Below are 21030 nucleotides of genomic sequence, written 5' to 3' on the forward strand. Positions count from 1 at the left end.
TTTCAATTTCAAGCTAGACCTCACCACCATTTGCCATTCCTTGCGTGTTAAAAACAGATACCCAAATATTGCGAAACTAAACTCCGAACCACCGTGTTGCCGTGCCAAAATCAAGATGCCCGCATCAATCTGAACTCACTCATACTATTTTATACGTGAACTTCAAGCAGCGGATTGTGAGCCGTTGCCGTTATTGGCAGACTCGTTTCCTGAGCTGCTGGGCTTTCCTCGTACATCCTGCCATGTTGCGCCGAATCGTCGGCCTGTAGAGGCAAGGAGGCTTTCTTCCTCATCGGCCTCGGCTTCTTCGTCGATCTGAGAAAGGTTGAGCTTGGGGGTGCGGAAGAGAGCTGTGACAAAGACGACGAGGAAAACGCCGAGGAAGGCGAATTGAGCCCAGAAGTCGACAAGACCGAAGAAAGGCCATGTGATTGTGATGCGGTTGAGGAATGTTGACATGACTGATGGTGTGCAGACGTCCTTGGCGTGCTTGTACTTGAGCGCTTCGGAGCAGGCGTGAATCATGTCCTTGTGGTTTCTGCAGTCTGGCTGATCTCCAGGATGTTCGGGCTCGTTGGCGCAGAAAGTCTGCGTTCCGTAGGTAGAGTACTGAGGAGCAACCAACATAGCGATACCGTAGTTGGTGGCCAAAATTATCAGACCCAACATGACAGTCGCAATGAGGAGAGCCTGAGGAGCTGTTCGACCCTTGCGGATCTGGAAGATGCGGACCCAGAGGAAGCGAATGCCCACTGTGGCAATACCAGAGATGGAGCTGCTGAAGAAGAAAAGAACCAGAAGAGCCATGAGGATGTAGTCGACGGGGAAAGCCTTGGCGGACTTGACGAAGATGAAGTTCATGGGCTGGAAGACGTGGATCTGGCCAAGGATGTAACCGCACTTTTGCTTGCAAACCGAGTTCTTGGCCTTGTCAATGCCAGTGATGAGCATTGATACGAAGATGACGAGGGACAGAAGGAGGAGGAAAATTCCACCAAGGAGCTTGATGGGGCGGAAGACAGCGCAGACCTTGAGCCAGGCTTGGTAGATTCTGCTGCGACCTTCACCCTGAGCCTCAGCGGCAAGTCTTTCACGTCGGACAAGGGTTTGTTCCTCTCTAATCAGAGCATCGAGCTCGCGCTGATCCTTTCGAGACATGCCCTCTTGTCGGCCAGCATTGCGCATCTCGATCTGTCGCTGGCGTTCGCGGTTCTGTTCAAGCTGGGAAGCAGTTGTCTGATGTAGCTGAGGAGCCGAGATTGAAGGTGCCGCCTTGATGAACGAGATTGGGAGAAGAGCAAGGCCGGCGCCGGTGTAGACAACGTAGAGCAGTGTGCCGAGGGTGAGCAGAAGGCCCAATGCAAAAGTCAGCGCCTTTTCGCCATGGTTCTGAGCAACGAGCTTCTTGAAGTAGTCAAGATCCCAGTGCGACTGAGAGCTGTCGCCGGCAGCAGGGACGAAGAATCCGAGTAAGAATAGGACGACGACGAATGCGACGAAGAAGAGAGTGTACTTGGCAGCAGCCAAGAAGCGGCTGCTCAGGGTTCGGCCCTCCTCTTCAACCTCGATCTCGTCATACTCCTCATGCCAGAAGTAGGCGAAAGGAATAACGATCAGACAGAGGAGAGCATCGAAGCTGTACAAGCTGTAGTAGACGACCTTGAGAGTGTAGAGGATACTGTCGATGCGTTCGGGAGTAGCCCAGTCCTTCTTCGCGCCCAGTGTTGCAGAGGCAGTCGCGGAGACGAGGGCAATGTCGACAGGGAGTAGTAGAACCGTAGCGAGTAGAGAAGTCAAGCTGATGATGGCGACAATGCTGACGACGGCGGAACGTTCGCGGGGTGTTTGCCAGGTAAATGTTGTGATGATAGCTGCTGCGAAACAGAGGACGACAGCGACGGCATAAGCGACCCAGATCAAACTGGTCTGGACGAGGCCTGCGTGGGCCATTTTCGATAAAATAGAAAGACTGTTGTTGCAGATGATGATCAACAAGCAAGTCGAAGTGAATCCGCTAGACCAGGTCGCGACGTGGCTTGGGGATGTTTTCTTTTTAAAGTAGCAGATCTCGGGGATTTTGAAGGGAGATCAATCGATCCCAAACCAAGGGTGACGTCGCTAATGAGTCGATCTGTGTAGCAACGTGATTAACTTTGATCAATCAGAGAAAGGGAAGTTTCGTAGAAAAACAAGATTCAGTGGCTTCGATCAGAAATGGTCAAGCTCAAGCTTGAAGCTGCCGATGTTTTCGTGACGCAATGTACACGCTAGCGTTTGTGCTAAGTGGAGATGCTCTGCCTCACCCCTGGAACATCGACTAACCATTATCGATTGGCCAGGGTGATCCGGAAGACGGAGGTCAATTATCCGTTGAAGCTTTGAGCTCTACTCTTTTGGGCCAAGCATTCAATAAAGCAACATCGCGAACGACTCGAACGAACTCAACAAAGCAACCAATTTCTCGGTTACAAAAGAATGGTCTCGCTGAAATGCAGGCCTACACCGAGCTTGCGGCTCCCTCAGCCGTCACACACTCCTTGACTGTCTCTCTCACTTCAGCTACAGCTACCAATCTCGTTGTCGCAAAAGGTTCCCTACTCCAAATCTTTACAACAAAGGCCATCTCCGCCGAATTCGATCCCGAAAACCAACCTGCCCAGACAACAAAGCCTGAACCCGAATATGATCACCGCGCGAACGACGATGATGGACTTGAGTCTTCGTTTCTTGGCGGCGAGTCAATGCTTGTCCGAACCGATCGCACGAACCTGACGAAGCTAGTCCTTGTCGCGGAGCTTCCACTATCCGGCACCGTGACGGGTTTGGCCAAGGTCAAGACGAAGCATTCGAAATGTGGAGGTGAAGCTCTCTTGATAGCCTACAAAGCCGCGAAACTATGTATGGCAGTATGGGATCCCGAGAAGAGCAACCTTGAGACCATCTCCATCCATTACTACGAGAAGGAAGAGCTACATGGCGCGCCATGGGAGGTTTCTTTCGACGAATATACCAATTACCTCGAAGCCGACCCCGGCAGTCGATGCGCCGCCTTCCAATTCGGCTCGCGCAACCTCGCGATCCTACCATTCAGACAAGCGGAAGAAGACTTGGAGATGGATGATTGGGATGAGGATCTCGATGGGCCACGACCCGTCAAGGAATCTACTACAGTCGCCAATGGAGATAGCGACACATTAGAACCAGCGTATACACCATCTTTTGTCCTCCGTCTTCCGCTGCTTGATCCCAGTTTACTTCATCCCGTGCACTTCGCTTTTCTGCATGAGTATAGAGAACCGACTTTTGGTATTCTTTCGTCTAGCCAAGAGCGAGCCCATTCTCTTGGTCAGAAAGATCATCTTACGTACAAGGTCTTTACGTTGGATTTGCAGCAGCGAGCTTCGACTACTATTCTTTCAGTCACTGATCTTCCTCGAGATTTGTTCAAGATCATCCCGTTGCCAGCGCCTGTTGGTGGTTCGTTGCTGATTGGAGAGAACGAACTGATTCATGTTGATCAGTCTGGCAAGTCCAATGGCGTGGCGGTGAACTCAATGGCTCGACAGATCACCTCGTTCAGCCTAACAGATCAAGCGGATCTTAACCTGCGATTGGAGCACTGTGTCATTGAGACACTGTCCATCGAGAACGGCGAGCTCTTGCTAGTTCTCAACGATGGTCGCATTGGAATAGTCACGTTCCAGATCGATGGCAGAACTGTCTCTGGTCTTACCGTCAGGATGGTCGCAGATGAGAACGGAGGCAATCTTATCAAGAGCCGCGCATCGACGGCGTCGAAACTTGGCAAGAATGCGTACTTCGTGGGTAGTGAAGTTGGCGATTCTGTGGTATTGGGCTGGACAAGAAAGATGGGACAAGAGAAGAGGCGAAAGCCTCGGCTTATCGATGCGGAGATTGGGCTAGAAATGGATGACCTGGATCTAGAGGATGAAGACGACGAGGACGACGATCTGTATGGCACCGAGTCTGCTGCCGCGAAACCGGCTCAGGCTCTCAATGGTGGGGGTAAAGCGGGCGAGTTGAGCTTCCGCATTCACGATACCCTGCTCAGCATCGCCCCGATCAAGGACTTGACACCTGGCAAGATATCGTTCCACCCTGACAGTGAAGAAGCAACTCTGTCACAGGGTGTCGTTTCGGATCTTCATCTTGCCTGCGTCGTCGGACGTGGAAAAGCCGGTTCACTGGCTATTCTCAACCGCAACATTCAGCCCAAGATCATTGGAAGGTTCGAGTTCCCCGAAGCAAGGGGTTTCTGGACCATGTCTGTTAAGAAGCCAATGCCAAAAGCTCTAGGTGGGAATGTTGGTATGGGTAATGAGTATGAGACATTTGGACAGCATGACAAGTACATGATAGTCGCTAAGGTCGATCTCGACGGTTATGAGACATCAGATGTGTATGCTCTTACTGGCGCAGGATTCGAGACTCTCAAGGACACTGAGTTTGACCCAGCGGCTGGATTCACTGTTGAAGCTGGAACAATGGGCAAGCAGATGAGGATCATCCAAGTCCTCAAATCTGAGGTTCGATCATACGATGGAGGTAAGTCGCTTGCTTAGATGATATTCGCACATACTGACAATTCTAGATCTCGGCCTCACTCAGATCCTGCCGATGCTCGATGAAGAAACCGGCGCTGAACCCCGAGTCACCAGCGCCAGCATTGCTGATCCTTACCTCCTACTCATCCGCGATGACAGCAGTCTTATGTTGGCACAGATCGACAGCAACAATGAGCTTGAGGAGGTGGAAAAGATGGATGCTACTCTGCAGAATACTAAGTGGCACTCTGGATGTCTGTATGCGGATACAAAGGGTGCTTTCCAACCGAATGCCGGCGACAAGGGTGCAGAGACTGAGAATATCATGATGTTCTTGCTCAGCTCAACTGGTGCACTACATGTAAGTCCCAGTCTTGCCGATTGGAGATCAGCTACTGACTGAACAGGTATACGCGCTCCCCGATCTCTCCAAGCCCGTCTACGTTGCTGAAGGTCTCTGTTACGTCCCTCCTCACCTTTCAGCAGACTACACGCTACGACGTGGTTTAGCAAAAGAGAATCTCCGCGAGATTCTTGTCGCTGATCTTGGCGACACCACATCTCAATCTCCATATCTCATCGTGAGTTCCTCTTCACCCTTACTGAACTTCTCTAACTTGACCAGCTCCGCAACCAAACCGACGACCTCACAATTTACGAACCTCTTCGCCATGTAAGAGAAGGCGGTGAAACCAGTCTCTCCGCCACTCTCACCTTCAAAAAGACTTCCAACACAACATTAGCCACAATTCCCGTCGAGACAGAACAAGATGACGTCGAACAACCACGCTTCGTCCCTCTCCGACCATGCGCAAACATCAACGGCTATAGCACCGTCTTCCTCCCCGGCCCTTCACCAAGTTTCGTCATCAAGTCCAGCAAGAGTATCCCCCGCGTCATTGGTCTTCAAGGCCTCGGCGTCCGCGGTATGAGTACATTCCACACTGAGGGTTGTGATCGTGGTTTCATCTACGCCGATGACAAGGGCATCGCACGGGTTACTCAACTCCCACCAGATACCAACTTCACTGAGCTCGGTATATCAGTTAAGAAAGTCCCTCTGGGCGCTGATGTTCGCGGCATCGCATATCATCAACCTACAGGTGCATACATCGCAGGCTGTATGATAAGCGAACCCTTCGAACTCCCCAAAGACGACGACTATCACAAGGAATGGGCCAAGGAAACACTGACTTTCCCACCAACCATGCCCCGCGGTGTTCTTAAGCTCATCAGCCCTGTTAGTTGGACTGTCATCCACGAAGTCGAGCTTGAATCATGCGAATCTATCGAGTGCATGAAAACACTACACCTCGAAGTCTCAGAAGATACAAAAGAGCGTCGCTTCCTCGTCACAGTCGGTACAGCCGTCTCAAAGGGTGAAGACCTCCCCATCCGCGGGCGCGTCCACGTCTTCGATATCGTAACCGTCATCCCCGAGCCCGGCAGACCAGAAACCAACAAACGTCTCAAAGCCATCGCGCGCGAAGACATTCCCCGCGGCGGCGTAACAGCCATATCAGAGATCGGCACCCAAGGCCTCATGCTCGTCGCGCAAGGGCAAAAGTGTATGGTGCGCGGTCTGAAGGAAGACGGGTCTCTTTTACCTGTTGCTTTCCTCGATATGAGCTGCCACGTATCTACTGCGAGGGAACTGCCGCGTACGGGGTTGTGTCTCATGGCTGATGCGTTCAAGGGGGTTTGGTTTGCGGGATATACTGAGGAACCGTATACTTTCAAGGTCTTGGGTAAGAGCCATGGCCGGTTACCGGTTCTGGTGGCGGATTTCCTACCGGATGGTGAAGATCTGGCTATTGTTGCTGCGGATGCGGATGGTGATCTACATATTCTCGACTTTAACCCCGAGCGTGAGTCCTCTCCCTTTCCCCTGATTCTTGCGATACTAACAAACTACAGATCCTAAGTCTCTTCAAGGCCATCTCCTCCTCCATAGAACCTCATTCTCCGTCTCCCCCAATCCCCCCTCAACAACACTCCTCCTCCCGCGAACCCTACCACCCTCTCATCCCCCTCCCCAAGATCCTCCACACATCCTCCTCCTCGCCTCTTCATCCGGCCACTTGGCAACACTCGTCCCCCTCCCTGAAACAACATACCGTCGTCTCCTCTCCGTAACAAACCAACTCCTCCCCGCACTTACACCACACGGCGGATTGAATGCCAAAGCGCATAGATTACCCGATGGTATACGACCTGTAGGCGTAGAGGCAGCTGGTGGAAGGACGATTGTGGACGGAGCTGTTTTGGCGAGGTGGGCGGAGCTTGGTGCTGCGAAGAGGGCGGAGATAGCGGGTAAAGGAGGATATGATGGTGTTGGGGAGTTGAGGGAGGAGCTGGAGGGTGTTTTGGGATGGAGTGGATTGTCGTATTTCTAGATGTCTTGGGCAAGAGTCATAAGTGTTTGTTGATAATGTAGTTTGGGAATACATGCATAGCATTGCAATGCAATCTAAGTGTTGAATCTTCGAACGCTGAATATCATGGTTTATTTCTACGTTCCCTTGTGGCCATTCTAGAACACCATGAATGTCAATAATTGCGTCTTTTCAAGGAGTGGCAGTACAAACACAGCTGTATACATGCTGGGACCCATCTACAAGCCAAAGAAAAGAACAAAGAAAATGAATAGTAAACGACTTTTGTTTTCCCAAGTCTGTTTCTTCCGTAAATCTGTACAGGCCATAACCAAAACATATATCCTATAGCGCCTGTCTTATCAAGTCTTGACTAATCTTTATCGTCACTATTCGCCCAAGAGTAAGAAGCCTTCTCCCGTATAAATGAATCCCAGAAAACGCCAGTACCAGTCCAAGTTATAATCACATGAAAACAATATCACAAAGTTGAAGGTATCTACTCGGCCTCTACCTTCTTGCGTCGCATGCTGCCAAAACGTCGTCGAATACCGTCGCTCAGACGGTGTTTGCCTGTCGAGTTGTTGCGGCGAATGTCAGTACCGTTTGAGAATTCGGGTGTTGTTCGTGGATTCTCGCTGAAGCTGCGGTTGTGGCTAAAGGGTGGGCGTTTGCTGCCTCGCATGTTTGATGAGAGTTCGTACTCGACGGGTTCACCTCGACGGAAACGCTTTTGCTCCTTGAGGTCCTTCTCATAAGTGTAAGAGGGCTCGCCCTTGCCCTTGAGGTCATCAGGATGGTATTGCTATTCAGGTCAGTAACTATTTAATGATCGCATCATAGAAATGTCACTTACAATGCCATCCCAACGCTTGTATGCGCCACCAACAGCGTCAGGTTCTCTCATGAGATCAGCACCCTCTTCATAATCTATGGTGTTGCCGCTCATGTCCCGCTCGCCGCTAGGAATATCAGCAGTGCCTTGGAGCGGCATCTTTTTGAGCAGAGCATCTTGAATGTTTTCTCTGGGAGTAGCGCGAAGAGCTTCTCGGTTCGAGTCTTCAACAGCAGCAACGGGTGAATACATCTTGTTGCGGTTGCGGCTTGCCAGGGTGGCGTCATAGGGGCCGCCATGATGATACATCCCGCCAATGGTATCCAGAGCATCAATTGTGTCTGCCATTGGCATTTGCTTGCGACGAAGATGGGGGGCGCGATCGGCCGCGCGAGCCTCCTTTCTAAGGATGTCGAGAGGTCGGTGAGACATGTCGCCTGGGTATCGTTGGATCAGTGAACGTTGGCGTGAAACTCCGCAGTTGCTGGCACTGAAGCTGCGATTGTGTGAAACTTGAGGTCGATTACGCGGAGGCGGAACTCTAGCACTGGCCGATCGATTGATAGAGGAACTGAATGGGTCGCGACGAGTATCGGATGGACCTGGGGGAGAATCCGGGGGAGATACAGTCACTGATGGAGCTGAAGATTGACGGCGTGCAGCTGCAGCGTCGGAGAAAGGGTTCGAGGAATGAAAGCTGTCGCGGGTTGGGCTGGCAGATGTTGGTGGAGTAGGATAGCTGCCTTGGCGATGTCTGTGACTCGAATGACTTGGTTTGTGCCTGTGCTTTCTCTCGGGAGAGCGGTCTCTGTTTGAGTTTGAGTTCGAGTTTGAACTTGAGCCTTCGAGAGAGATGTTTCGAAGTTGAGCAGCAAGATTGTGAGATGCGCCGATACCGGTGTCTTGGTTTGGTTCAATATCGTTTAATGGGTCAAGAATATAAGCCTTGGCCTATGCAATTGAGTTAGAATGTTTGCAATGAAGGAAATGGTAAATAAAAGGTTGAAGTGAGTGATTGCGCGAAGATATTGTGTCTATGTAAGTGGTCTGCCTTTTAGAACGTCATCAGGCTTGCGTGGACTGCGGGCTGTGGTACAGCTACGTATGAATAAGGTTGCTTGGTCGTCTACTTGGCAAACACCAAGAAAACAGCCAAGCAACGTCAAGATTGGAGCCCGATGCAGGGATCTGCATTGACGCAACAAATACAGCGATAAAGGGTCTCGCTGGGGCCCTGACGTTGTTCCATCATTGGCAGGCTTGGGATGACGTTGGGGAGAAGCGGACAGAAAGTGATCGGCCCTGACCAAGAAACAGAAGAGGAAAAGACTGGGGCATGATGGACATTGACATCCACGAGCTAGCTCAGGTAAGGGTCCAAGAACTTACCCATTGCTTGTCGCTTGAATCCTTCATTGTGGCGACTGCTCTGGAAGGAAGAAATGGGTTCTGGGGAATTGTTTAGTCCCCCGAAAGAGTTGTCGGGTTTGTTGAGTCGAGAGCCGAGGCGGAATGACAATGGTGGTCGACTGAAAGAAGCGATGCGATGGCGCCTGCAAGCAAATCGTATTCGAAAGAGATGATGATTGCGACTAGTACTTCTGGTTAATAGTCTAATGCGAATTCGCTTGGTTGTTGTCGGGTTCGATTCGATTGTAGATGCGACGTATCAAAGTGATTGACTGATTGATTGTGTTTCGGTGTAAGGGACAAAGTTTGGGGGAGAAAAGACAAGGGACTGGGACAAACAAGGTGGGAGGAGATGCAGCTCATTTATCAACAACGGAAGGCACAGCACGCACAGCCTAATCCTTTCAAGACAAGGAGAAGGAGCTCTTTTTTTCTTAGCTACATAAGGTACAGGACACGGTACGGCAGGTACAAGGCAAAGAAAGTGAGGTAGGGTTGAGCGGTCTCGTCCCCTCCAATCCATCATGCGCCCATTCAAGAGTCTCATGGGGGGCACCGTAGTGCATCATTTAGCGGGGAGGGGCACTTCCCGTCCCCCTCGTGATCCAAATAGCACCTTAGACATGAACTTGTCCACGCCATTCAAACTTCAGCCGCTCCATCCGCTTTCTGGCTCAACGCCATTGACGCCTCTTCAAACGGATCAGGGACTTTCCAGGTAAAACTGTTCATCTCATGTTTCCATCTTGGGCAGTAGAAGCCAGAAAACATGGAGTAGAGGCCCAAAGGCACCCCAGAGTAGTCACACTCAATTCGGTCCCGCACGTCAATGTCATTGTCAATGTCATTGTCATTGTCATTGTCAAATGTCAATCACACAAGGCCCGGTCGATCGGCCTTCCTCAACTTTCCTCTCCCAATCGCGGCACTCTCGGAAGTAATGGTTTGAGACGACGTCAGCTACACGAGGTTTTGAAGCCTCAACGCGCGTCCCATCAAGAAACCAAAGATAGACTAAAGGGCTTAGCAGTGGAGTGGACGTAGGTATAGCATGAAGAAGAAGAAATGATGGAATGCCAGCAGTGAGCAGTTGAACAGTCAATGCATGTACAAGGGAACCTCGCCATTTGATCAGCCACCTGATGCATCAAAAACCGTAACCAGCATCTCGGTCACTGCATGCAAACCTTGTCTAAAAGGGTCTTCGCCTAACGAGCTCGCTACTGCTTGTAGGGACTTTTTAGCCCGACAGGTGATTAATGTTCCCCTCTCCAATGGAACGGCTTGCCGTTGGTGTTTCAAAGGCTAAAGTAACGGATGACAGCTGGCGGACCCCGACTCGACGCATAGGCCACCTCGATCAGGCCTGTGGAGACGACGAGTCCGGTTCAGCAATGGAAGGTATCACAGACCGCTGCCTCTTTGCTGTATCGCATTGATCAGTTCAATGCCGACATCTACAATTGAAGGGGGGTTCATAGAAATGCGTAATCATCATCCGAAATATTGTTAATAGCCGCAGCTTTGACATTCTTATCGCAGATCTTATATAAGGTAGACAGTGGATTCATCCTTGCGAGTTCAACGGGCACTGTCAATTCCACGCCAGGAGAATTGCATCTGCTCTACACCCTCAGCTTCATATTTTTAGCCTCAAGGTCTGTACCTTTTCGATGACACCTTACCAGATTGTCTGATGTCTGGATATCTCGGCCAAGAAACTCTGCTTGCTTGGCCCCAGAACTGACGCATTTTATCTGCCATGACGTCCCATTGCTACCCTACGTCGATACGCGGATCAGCAGCAAATGTAGATACCCGGCATCCCGGACATCGGATCTTTCCGTGGCATCATTGCCAAAATAACTCAGGCACGGCAGACAATTGAACCAGAGAGTACCGTACCATAGATATTGGGTCGTCATCGTTAAACGGGTCTGAAGTCAAGGTGAACGACGCCATCAAACCCCATCGTCGTCACCCGTTCACCTCGCCCCACTCACCGGGAATAATTGCCGCGTAAAAAGACCAAACACAATTTAGACAACCCACGAAAGGCCGATTATCCGCTCTCAATCTGGAGATAAAGAAGACACCAAGAGATTACGTCTGTATGACGTACATAAACCTCCGACACGGTCTACCGGGTTTGAATCAATGGCCCTCGTCGATTATTCCTCCTCAGAGTCCGACGACGAGAGCTCCGGTTCCGATTCCCACCATGTCAAGCGCCGTAAGGGAGTTGACGGCATCGCGACCCACTACTCCCGGAGTACAGATGGAGATACTCGCTCCGTGAGCAAAGATGCGGACGCTTCGTCTATGCCACCGTTGCCCGATACCTTTCATGATCTGTATGCCTCTACTGTTCGACAGAGTGTCGTTGATGATCCGAGTCTGCACCATGGGAGGAAACGCCAAGTTCCTCATGTAGTTGGTAACTGGCCCAGTCATGTTTACATAGAATGTGAGTTTCCGATGTCATCTCAACTTCAATCCACACAATGCTGACTTGCTTCAGGGCATCCCTCAACAAAACAGCATGGCTTGTTGACGAGCCTCATGGCTGACATCGAGAAGGAAGTGTCGAGTGAGATCAAGCTTCATAACTTCCTGACAAGCGACCTGGGATCACCCCTACCCCTTCACATCAGTCTGTCTCGGCCGCTGTCCCTTACTACAGGGAACAAAGACGAGTTCTTGGACAAGATCACAGAAACCCTCGACAATAGTGGCATCGCTCCCTTTGTTGTTCGACCACAAGGGCTCGCATGGTACAGATCACCAGATTCTGATCGCACGTTTCTCATCCTTCGTGTCGCCAGTGGTCCCAGGTCTCCTACCAACAGTAAGGATGGAGTCAAGCCTTTGAACCCAGAGCTCACTTCACTGTTGACAAAGAGTAACACGGTTGCAACACAATACGGACAGCCACCGCTGTACCAAGGTAAAGCCGAGGTGCCAGTGGGAGATGCGTTCCATATATCCATTGGCTGGACATTTCACCTACCAGTGGATGAGATGTCACTTAAGACACTGCGATTGTTCAGACAACCCAAGTTTGGTGACATTCGGAAATGGGAGATTAGCGTTGCTGGCATCAAGGTCAAGATTGGAAATGCCGTGCATCATATTGCGCTGCAGGAGACTGGCCGGGGTTCAGGATCTTCCAAGCGTTCTTCTTTTCTCAAGTCATGACAAAGCCGGTCCCATGTCATCAAAAAGTCATACGTTATTTATATCGAGAGAATCAACAGAAAACGACGTCAGAACAAACGGAGTCATGGTTACAACAGTCTGCCGAATCGAATGCCCCGTGAAACGGGCGGATTGTCCCGGGATGTCTTGAACTTGGTTATCATTCTAGAAGATTGGGGTCATGAGGTTTCGGGTTGCCCCAGGCTACCGAGGATCAATTCGAGACATGGAGCCTCACTGGCCCAATCGAGAAAAAGCAACTATGTGTGTGACGCGAATCGGGTGTCTGCGGATTCTAAGCAAGCGACGCAAAACAAGACCGGATGTCCGGAGAAGTCGCAGTACAATGTGACATCGTGCATATTGACATGACGTGACATTCGGCTCTTGAAAAGGCAAGCAAGGGAGGGTCTTGAGCTGAGAAGAGGATACACCAGCTGAACCAGGTGGAATGTGAGATGAGACCATTATTGCAATATGATATGAGTGCTAGCTCTGACACTGGACAGAAGAGGACTTGAGGGATGAGAATGAGACATGTGTTGGTGCCACGTGCGGGAGTTTAATGGCTTTTCAGCTTGTAGGGAGAGAAAAAAATGCCAGTTGAGACTATTTCACCATCATCTTTGCTATCTGCATTAGTGTCTTGTAGACTGCACCACTGGGGTTGAATAGCTTCACAAGATGCATTGGCTTTCAGAAGCAGCTAACGCACGGACCCTTCTCAGATTCATGTGATTGAGGCTGGCAACGGCAATGGAAAAGTCCCGGAAACGCGTGGGCTGGTATTCACGACCCCCAACTTCAACGGTCGTAGCTAGGCCCCCTGGATAGAGAACCCTTGTCAGTGAGATTGAGTAATAAACGATGTCGATCGTTTGAATTGGAGGGGTAGATTTGATGTAAAAAGGATGAGGTTTCATGTAAACAAAAGCCATGACTGGTCGATTATCTCCAACCTGCAAAAACACTGTTCAAGGGAAGCAACATGAGAGACATTGTGGAGGCTATGCTTGTACGAGGAGAAACAACATGATTAGACAGAAGCCACTGATTGCCTGAATAGGTATCATGCTTGAGGTTGAGGCCTAACGTGAGGGTTCGTTATTCGTGAAGGGAAGCAAAAGGAGGGGGATTTATTTGGTGTTGCTTGGGGAGGTAAATGGTTTGTTTACTTTCTTCAAGCCACACAAAGCCAATGCACCCCTCTTCACCACTCCCTGACCACTGGATGCCACTGAAGCGTAACCACCTGCACCCACCAAATCAAATCAAAGCAAGGTTCCTTCCCGCCTACGAGAGTGAACGCCGTTGGTGCTATCCCATGCCATCCATTGCCTTCTATTTCAGGTTCACCCTCTCAACACCATCACCAAAATCTTTCCTTATTTTCTCTCCTCCTCACCCTCTTTCTTCCCATCTGCGCCTTCTTCCTCTTTCACTTCTACCCGCAAGGATTTACTGATTCTCTTCCATCTCGATTGACTCTTTCGTCAAAAGAGTCAATTCTGATTTTCTTCCACGGTTCTTTTTCACGTTCACCAAAACTTTTTCGTGCTTCCAGAGCGCGGCTTCGTTCTGTTTTCCTCCTTCAAGCGACCGAGGCTCCCCCCCAAACCGGGTTTCTACAAGAGGACCCTCCCCCCGTCTCCATCCAAGTTTCTACCCCGGAAGATCTTTGACCGCCTCCGAGAAACCCAGCCTCGCGCTGCAAGATTCTACCTTCCCGCCGATCTCGCGTGACATCCGTTCTCAAAACATTTCGCAGAGATCCAGATTCACTCGGTCTGGTTCAAGGCTCAACAAACACAGTCGACCCAGCATTCACCTTGTGAGCCATTGGGGAAAATCGCGGATCTCTGTTTTTTGACCCGCACTTCACCAATCGATCGGCCGAAGCTCTTGTGCCCCTCCCCGCACCCTCGAGCTCTCTCCCCCTCATCAACCAACAAAACAACCGCCAAAATGCCTTTCGACATCGATACCGCTCGCCGAAATAAGACGCCCCGACCTCTTTCAGACTCGGAGCGCGCTCGCGTAGAAGAGTTCATCGACTCGATCCACTACTCTGCACGATACTCGGACAGCGAATATGAATACCGTCATGTTCAGCTCCCCAAGGCCATGCTCAAGGCTATTCCCAAAGACTACCACGATACCTCCAAGGGCACTCTCAAGCTCTTGTGGGAGGAGGAATGGCGAGCTCTTGGCATTACTCAGGTACGACTTCACGCCCTTGCCAACACGTGCCTCCATCGTTGGCGGGGGCGACGAGATTGCAAGCAATCAGGACTAACAACCGTGAAGAGTCTAGGATGGGAACACTACGAGGTCCACGAGCCAGAACCGCACATCCTCCTGTTCAAGTATGTTGTCATGGCAATCCCAAGGCTGGGATCAACCCTTCATGTCTCCCGATGGCTAACGTGAATTTAGGCGACCACTGAACTTCCAACCCCCTCAGTAATTGCTAGATGCACGACTCAGATTTTCCCCAATGTACCATACATATTTACTGCACAGCACCCTTTTGTCGGTGCCATACTCAAGCTCAGACGGAGGTTTCCACGTCGGCTCACGATTTTACGGTTTGCACGTTCACGTTGAGATATAAAGAGAGAGAAGCAAAAAGAGACTCATTGGTTCATCACGTTCGCAACGTCCCCGTTCATTCAGTCGGTAGCGCAGGCCTTGGGCTTGTTATACCTATGCTATGATATGCGATTCCCTGTCGAGATGTAAAGGAGGCGATATACCAGTCTACTGGTTTCGATGTCTGTGTATGACGCATGGACACTGAGTTGTTGTCCGAGCGGCAGGGGAATGGGGGAATTTGCATGACGAAGTGGATGGGCTACGGATGATGGGAGTCGAGAATTGGATCCGCCATACCCTAACGACCAAGACATTGGGGGGACGTTATAATACGGAGTTGGATCTGGGAACGATCCAGAAACGCGTCGCGCGTCGGTGTTTGGGCTTGGTTGGGCACTTCGACAAGTGGTTTGCTGGTTGTTGTTTCTAAACGTGTTTTATTTGTTGAATGTCTCTGATTTGGGGCTACATTTTTTTGGAGGAGGGGGAAGAAGAAGGATTTGCTCAGTGATACCCCTTCTACAAGCGCATGATGGGACAAAAAATGGGCTTTGTGATGGAGGCTGGGTGCAGAAGTAGATGGAGACGGATGATACAGCATCGCATAATAATAGGTAAACAAAATGATCGATTTACAGTACATATGAAGGTCCGTGGGGGAATGCCCTCATTATTGAATTGTGGCGTTTCGGTCGAGGATCCGTGAATCATGGCTGATTTCCAGAGCCATGGGTGTGAATGCGCCACAATTGTGAAACAGCGAGTGGGAAAAATAAGGGAGGATGTCATACGAGGGTCTTGGTTGGATGGGGAATGTTGAGTGACTCTCAAATTATGCTATTTGGAAATATTCACTGGAATACGATAATCCTCCGTGAGGTGAGCTGATCAGAAGCCACCGCCCGGCAGATCGTCTGATGTTTTTGGTCCGAAGCTGTCCTAAATCCGCTAGGATGCTTTCAAATCAGCTCAGATCGGCGACATGCTTGGTAATTGGTGGTTTTGGACAGATTTCACTTACACCGTTACACTAAAATTATGCATACAATTGAAGTCCAGGGGAGAGTGTTGTGCCTTTGTTGTTGTTGCTGCCATACTGCTTCAATTCTTGTCAGGATCATCCTCCTTGATTAGTCGTAAATGCAGAGGTTTGTTAAAACTATCTGGGCCTGTAGACTTGAAAGATTCTGTAAGAAGAGACAATTCGGTAGAATTCTAGATCATTTCTACTTCGCCTCACGGAAGTCGGAGCATTTCTGCATGTAGGTTGGTACCTACATCAACAGCCAGCGTGTCATTTTTCAGTATGTCCGTACGTAGCACACGAGCAAGTTATTTATAAACTCTCCGTCTCAAGTACTTCAAGTTGCTTCTCAGCCCATGACTTCATTCTTTGTCTGAGTTTACTCGCAACGTCACTTGTTCTATTGAATTACAAGTACCGTTCGACTCAGTCGCATCATTCCCCTTTAGGACAAGTGTCCATCGCTGCCCACCGAAGCCGTCCACCCACTTTAGTCTACTTTACCTGCCGCTGGCTTACTTTCATACGTCGCTTCTTCTTTACATCAAAACGGCTTTGAGGACGGGACATTTTTCTTTCTTCTTTCTTACATCATATTACTCTTTTACTATCGCCTTTCACTCGTTGGCGATTGTAGCATCAAGGCTCTGTCATACTTTATCTTTCGTTACACACAATCTTGACATCTACGCGCCGGCTCGTCGCTTGAGCTTCTTCAGCGACAATGAAGTCTGCAAGCAGACTATTCTATCTTTCTGTGTTTGCCCTCTGGGCTGCACCTGGTTCTTGCGAGAGCTCTAGTGATGAATGCCATGTACGTTGTCGCCTCTCACGCCACTGCGCACGTCACCGTTAACACGTTTCTAGATCTCACCCAAGTCAATCGTTGGCGATGCCTGCGCTTCGTATGCGACTCTCGATAAACTCAACACCCTGACCAAACCCGCCGTCGACGACCTTACCCACAATACCGACTTCTTCTCGCACTACCGAGTAAACCTCTTCCACAAGAAATGTCCCTTCTGGAACGACGAAAATGGCATGTGCGGAAACATTGGATGCGCGGTCGAAACGCTGGACAACGAGGAGGATATCCCGGAGATTTGGCGTGCACATGAACTCGGTAAACTCGAGGGTCCTCGTGCTAAGCATCCGGGGAAGAAGGCACAGCGCCAGCATCCTCAGCGACCTCTCGGAGGCAGTCTTGGCGAGAATGTGGGCGAGAGCTGTGTCTTCGAGTACGATGATGAGTGCGACGAGCGAGATTACTGTGTTCCTGAAGACGAGAGCGCGAGCTCAAAGGGTGATTACGTGAGCTTGGTTCGAAACCCGGAACGATTCACTGGTTATGCGGGCGATGGGGCCAAGCAGGTCTGGGACGCCATCTACAGAGAGAATTGTTTCCAGAAGAGCTCTTTCCCCAAGTCTGCCGATCTCGGCCAGTCTGGATGGAACCGCGGTCCTGCTGCCCAAGATTTCAAGCAGATCCTTGATGCAGCGGGTCGCCAAGCTCAGCTTGAGGAGCGCCGTCAGGAGAACCCCAACACTCCGTTTGTCGCAAACACTGGCTTCGAGGTTGACGATGAGTGTCTTGAGAAGCGTGTGTTCTACCGTGTTATGTCCGGTATGCACGCCAGTATCAGCACTCATCTCTGCTGGAACTTTCTGAACCAGACTACTGGCGAGTGGAGCCCTAACCTGTCCTGCTACGAACACCGTCTGCATAAATTCCCTGAGCGCATTGGAAACGTCTACTTCAACTATGCGCTCATGACCCGTGCTATCGCCAAGGTTGGCCCTTATCTCCAGAAGAAGGACTATAAGTTCTGTATGGGAGACACTTCTGAGGATGCTGCCACTCGCGCCAAGGTCCTTGAGGTCACCGAGAAGGCTGCCAGTGTCCCTCAAATATTCGACGAGAGCCTGATGTTTGTCAACGGTGAAGGGCCATCTCTGAAGGAGGACTTCCGCAACCGTTTCCGCAACGTCAGCCGCCTCATGGACTGTGTTGGCTGTGACAAGTGCCGTCTCTGGGGCAAGCTCCAAACCGCTGGCTACGGCACCGCTCTCAAGATTCTTTTCGAGCTCGATAACAACAGTGACGACGTTCCTTACCTCCAGCGCACCGAGCTGGTCGCTCTCTTCAACACCTACGCTCGTATCAGCAGTTCTCTCCATAACATTGGGCAGTTCCGCCAGATGATGGAGGAAAAGGTCCTCGCAGAGAAGGAGCAGGAGGGCCTTGAGGACCTCAACAAGAACGATAAGCTTAACAAGAAGTTTGAGGAGGAGGCTGAGAAGAACCCTCAGATGGATGATGCTGTGAGGGAGTTTATTGAGCTGCGACAGAGGGGTCCTAAGGACGATTCCACGGTGGCTCACATTGCGTTCGAGCTTGCCCAATTCAAGGCTGCTATCAAGATCATCCTCAGAGGATGGGTGCGCACGCCCAAGGCACTGTAAGTTTATACCTCTCTCAGCCAAACCATGTACGCAAAGTCTAACAATAACAGGTGGCATGTTTTTACGTCGGAAGTTCAGCGTCTTTATAGAGTTTGGGTCGGTCTTCCTGTCGGTCCTAGGTGGTGGTCGATCCGGCTGCCTAACCTTAACGTGCCTCGGGACGAGCTATGAGATGTTACTATACTAGCGGCTGTTTTTTCTTGCATCTCTAAAATCAGATTGTATTTATGGGCATTTCTTTTAGCGTTTGCTTTGCTCTGGGCATTCCGGTTGGCGTTGATGGGAGGGTTAGCTACCAATAGCGAAGAGATTGTGTTTGTACATGGGATGTGATTGACTTTTAGCGAATGCTGTGTTGATCTGTGTACTACATGCTGTTTTTGCTCTTTGCTTTGGTGACATCCAGTCAAAGGAAGACCAATAACACATTCAACCTTCGCCTGTCTCTTGACGCCAGCTGCTAAATTGACTTCTTAGCTTTCATGACCCATCACTTCGTTGGAGATGTTGCCTGTGGCGTTGCTTTTGGTCGAGGGCTGAAGTCTATCACGCGTTTGATACCATGGTTGACGACGGCTCCCTCCACGAACGGGAGTCTCTGAGGCGTACGACACGCCAACGAGAGGGGTGATGAATCAACATACCACTTCTCAAGTGTCATTATTTTGCCATTGTGCACGTGAATGTGAATCTCAGAAGCCAGTCTTGCCTACTATAAAAAGTCCACCCAGGTCCATCCGCCAGCATAAAGATTGAGCTCACATGTCCAGCCACACTCCCTCGCCATGAAGCTCGCCCACGTTCTACCCGTCCTCACCCTCGTCGTACCAATCGCATGCGGCAAATATAGTGAGCCTCCCTGGGAAGCGAAAGTGCCAACAGCCGAAGAAAAGAAAGCGAGGGAAGCATGGCTCGACACCCAACGAGACATCACCGCAGCATGTGAAGATCTCATACTTGAGACTACACGGCCAAAGGCTCACCACCAGGAACAGCTCAACAATAGGGTAGTGGTCGTACAAGAGGTCACAGAGGAAGCATCAAATAGGCTCCTTACGTTTGAGGGTCCTATGGTAAGACGATGCCCTCCTTGACAGGTTTAGAGACGGTTGCTAATAATCATAGGTCAGGGATTCATGTTATGATCTCGTGCATTATTTTCCCAAGGTGAGAACAATCGCTTTTGCGAGAGATGGCAGTGGTAAATAACAATATGGTGTTAGGTTGTTGAAAAATGCAAAAAAGCACTGGGGGCCCTTGATGCCCCAAAGCTTGCTTGTTCGAATGCCCTCATTAAACCGGAAAAGAGCAACCTGGGCAAAAAATTAAGGGAGCTCAGATTTCTGTTCACGGTACGTTGTGACTTCTCCCCCAGCTTCTTCATCGTGGAAATTGAACGTTTTTTGCAGGTGTATGACTACAACTTCAGCAAGAGATGTGTGAAGGATACAAGAATAGCGGCTCCCCCCCTGCCAATGGTCGATGACATTCGATGGTATCTTATGAATACTGCCAATGCTTATTCGGACATTGATGAGTACTGCAAGTCTAAAGGTTTGAACTCATCAGAAATTGCGGATTAGGTTGATGATCGGCTGGAGGTTTCAGCTGTCGAGGGCCAGGGATGGTTGATTAACTTTGAGGCCCCCAACCGAGGAGCAGGGATGATGCAGCTGGGGTGCAACGGACGGTGGTGAAGTTGCAAGATGGAGAGAAGAGAGATTGTCATTCAATACTGATTTAGAATGGACAACTGAGTTCAATTGAATGAGTTTACTGTCAGAGAATAAGCATAGGGAGTCTGTTCATTGTGAATTGTATCTTCATATCCCGACAGGCCATATAAGCCAAGACCAAGATTGCTGCACGTCAATCACACAAACTCCCCTCAACATGAATCATACAAACTTATATCACACCAACACCTGACTCCAACTTCCAAAAAAGCAAACATGAATTGTTATTTCAAGGTCCTTTTGCCCACAGACTCTCTCTCCACATGTGATGATGAAACAGCGGTGTTGCCAACCAACACACAGCACAACCAATAACGTCACATATCCTCCAATTGGTGTGGTTGCGCCCTACCAGGCTGGCGGTAGAGAACCCCTTTTACCGACAGGTCGGTTCTGCAGGCTGTACGAGGAAGGTGACAGATACATGAACTTGGCCCCCAAATAATATCTCTCACTCTCACGATGCAGACCGTTTTCTTATTGAAGCTGCTTAACAAGGTCAATTCCTCCGTCTCACCGCTTCACGTTATTTGAGTCTCTTCGGATTAAATACCAGATTGTCCAAGATTAGATGAATCCGTAAGATCGTCAGCCAAAAATTGAGGTTTCAAGCCTCCTCCTCACCCACAGTAGCGTCAGGCCCCCTGTGAACCAACCTCGCGGGTTCGCTTCTAGCTCGGCTGCCATAATCTCCCCCGGTCGGCGGATGTGATTCCGGTGCATGGACGGATCCCATCCTGTTGGGACCATCCATGACTTCACTCGAGTCCCAGATGGTCGGGTCTGGTTCCCCTCTGTCGGTAACGGGAGGAGCCTTTGTGCTTGGCTG

At 50.2% G+C, this 21030-nt stretch overlaps 7 protein-coding genes across 7 annotated transcripts; 5 read left to right on the plus strand and 2 right to left on the minus strand.

Annotated features, from left to right (window-relative positions):
• Nucleotides 1-6: 6 nt before the first annotated feature.
• FOBCDRAFT_292524 (uncharacterized protein) lies at nt 7-1950 on the minus strand (the record flags this gene model as incomplete). Its single annotated transcript, XM_031178072.3, has 1 exon — nt 7-1950. One exon carries the CDS (start codon nt 1948-1950, stop codon nt 163-165), a length of 1788 nt encoding a protein of 595 aa, XP_031043959.2. The 3' UTR covers nt 7-162.
• A 464-nt stretch (nt 1951-2414) lies between these two features.
• Nucleotides 2415-7070, plus strand: FOBCDRAFT_160102 (cleavage/polyadenylation factor CFT1). The gene is made up of 5 exons (XM_031178070.3): nt 2415-4566; nt 4613-4926; nt 4973-5146; nt 5191-6433; nt 6483-7070. The coding sequence occupies exons 1-5, from the start codon at nt 2490-2492 to the stop codon at nt 6959-6961; spliced, it is 4287 nt and encodes a 1428-aa protein (XP_031043957.2). The 5' UTR covers nt 2415-2489; the 3' UTR covers nt 6962-7070.
• FOBCDRAFT_32612 (uncharacterized protein) lies at nt 7070-9575 on the minus strand. Its single transcript, XM_031178068.3, has 3 exons — nt 9165-9575; nt 7797-8726; nt 7070-7745 (listed from the first exon to the last, which is right to left on the minus strand). Exons 1-3 carry the CDS (start codon nt 9189-9191, stop codon nt 7440-7442), a joined length of 1263 nt encoding a protein of 420 aa, XP_031043955.2. The 5' UTR covers nt 9192-9575; the 3' UTR covers nt 7070-7439.
• A 1724-nt stretch (nt 9576-11299) lies between these two features.
• FOBCDRAFT_32624 (uncharacterized protein) lies at nt 11300-12500 on the plus strand. Its single transcript, XM_031178067.3, has 2 exons — nt 11300-11652; nt 11707-12500. The coding sequence occupies exons 1-2, from the start codon at nt 11343-11345 to the stop codon at nt 12381-12383; spliced, it is 987 nt and encodes a 328-aa protein (XP_031043954.2). The 5' UTR covers nt 11300-11342; the 3' UTR covers nt 12384-12500.
• A 1707-nt stretch (nt 12501-14207) lies between these two features.
• On the plus strand, nt 14208-14972 carry FOBCDRAFT_32635 (regulatory subunit of cyclin-dependent kinase). The gene is made up of 3 exons (XM_031178066.3): nt 14208-14603; nt 14691-14749; nt 14820-14972. Exons 1-3 carry the CDS (start codon nt 14349-14351, stop codon nt 14848-14850), a joined length of 345 nt encoding a protein of 114 aa, XP_031043953.1. The 5' UTR covers nt 14208-14348; the 3' UTR covers nt 14851-14972.
• Nucleotides 14973-16726: 1754 nt separating this feature from the next.
• On the plus strand, nt 16727-18465 carry FOBCDRAFT_132014 (ER oxidoreductin; the record flags this gene model as incomplete). The annotated part of the gene is made up of 2 exons (XM_031178064.3): nt 16727-16816; nt 16870-18465. The coding sequence occupies 2 exons, from the start codon at nt 16727-16729 to the stop codon at nt 18463-18465; spliced, it is 1686 nt and encodes a 561-aa protein (XP_031043951.3).
• A 624-nt stretch (nt 18466-19089) lies between these two features.
• Nucleotides 19090-20252, plus strand: FOBCDRAFT_222103 (uncharacterized protein). Its single transcript, XM_031178063.3, has 4 exons — nt 19090-19538; nt 19591-19632; nt 19689-19817; nt 19875-20252. The coding sequence occupies exons 1-4, from the start codon at nt 19251-19253 to the stop codon at nt 20046-20048; spliced, it is 633 nt and encodes a 210-aa protein (XP_031043950.2). The 5' UTR covers nt 19090-19250; the 3' UTR covers nt 20049-20252.
• Nucleotides 20253-21030: the final 778 nt, after the last annotated feature.

Source organism: Fusarium oxysporum, chromosome IV (assembly GCF_013085055.1).
Source record: "Fusarium oxysporum Fo47 chromosome IV, complete sequence".
Lineage (NCBI taxonomy): Eukaryota > Fungi > Ascomycota > Sordariomycetes > Hypocreales > Nectriaceae > Fusarium > Fusarium oxysporum.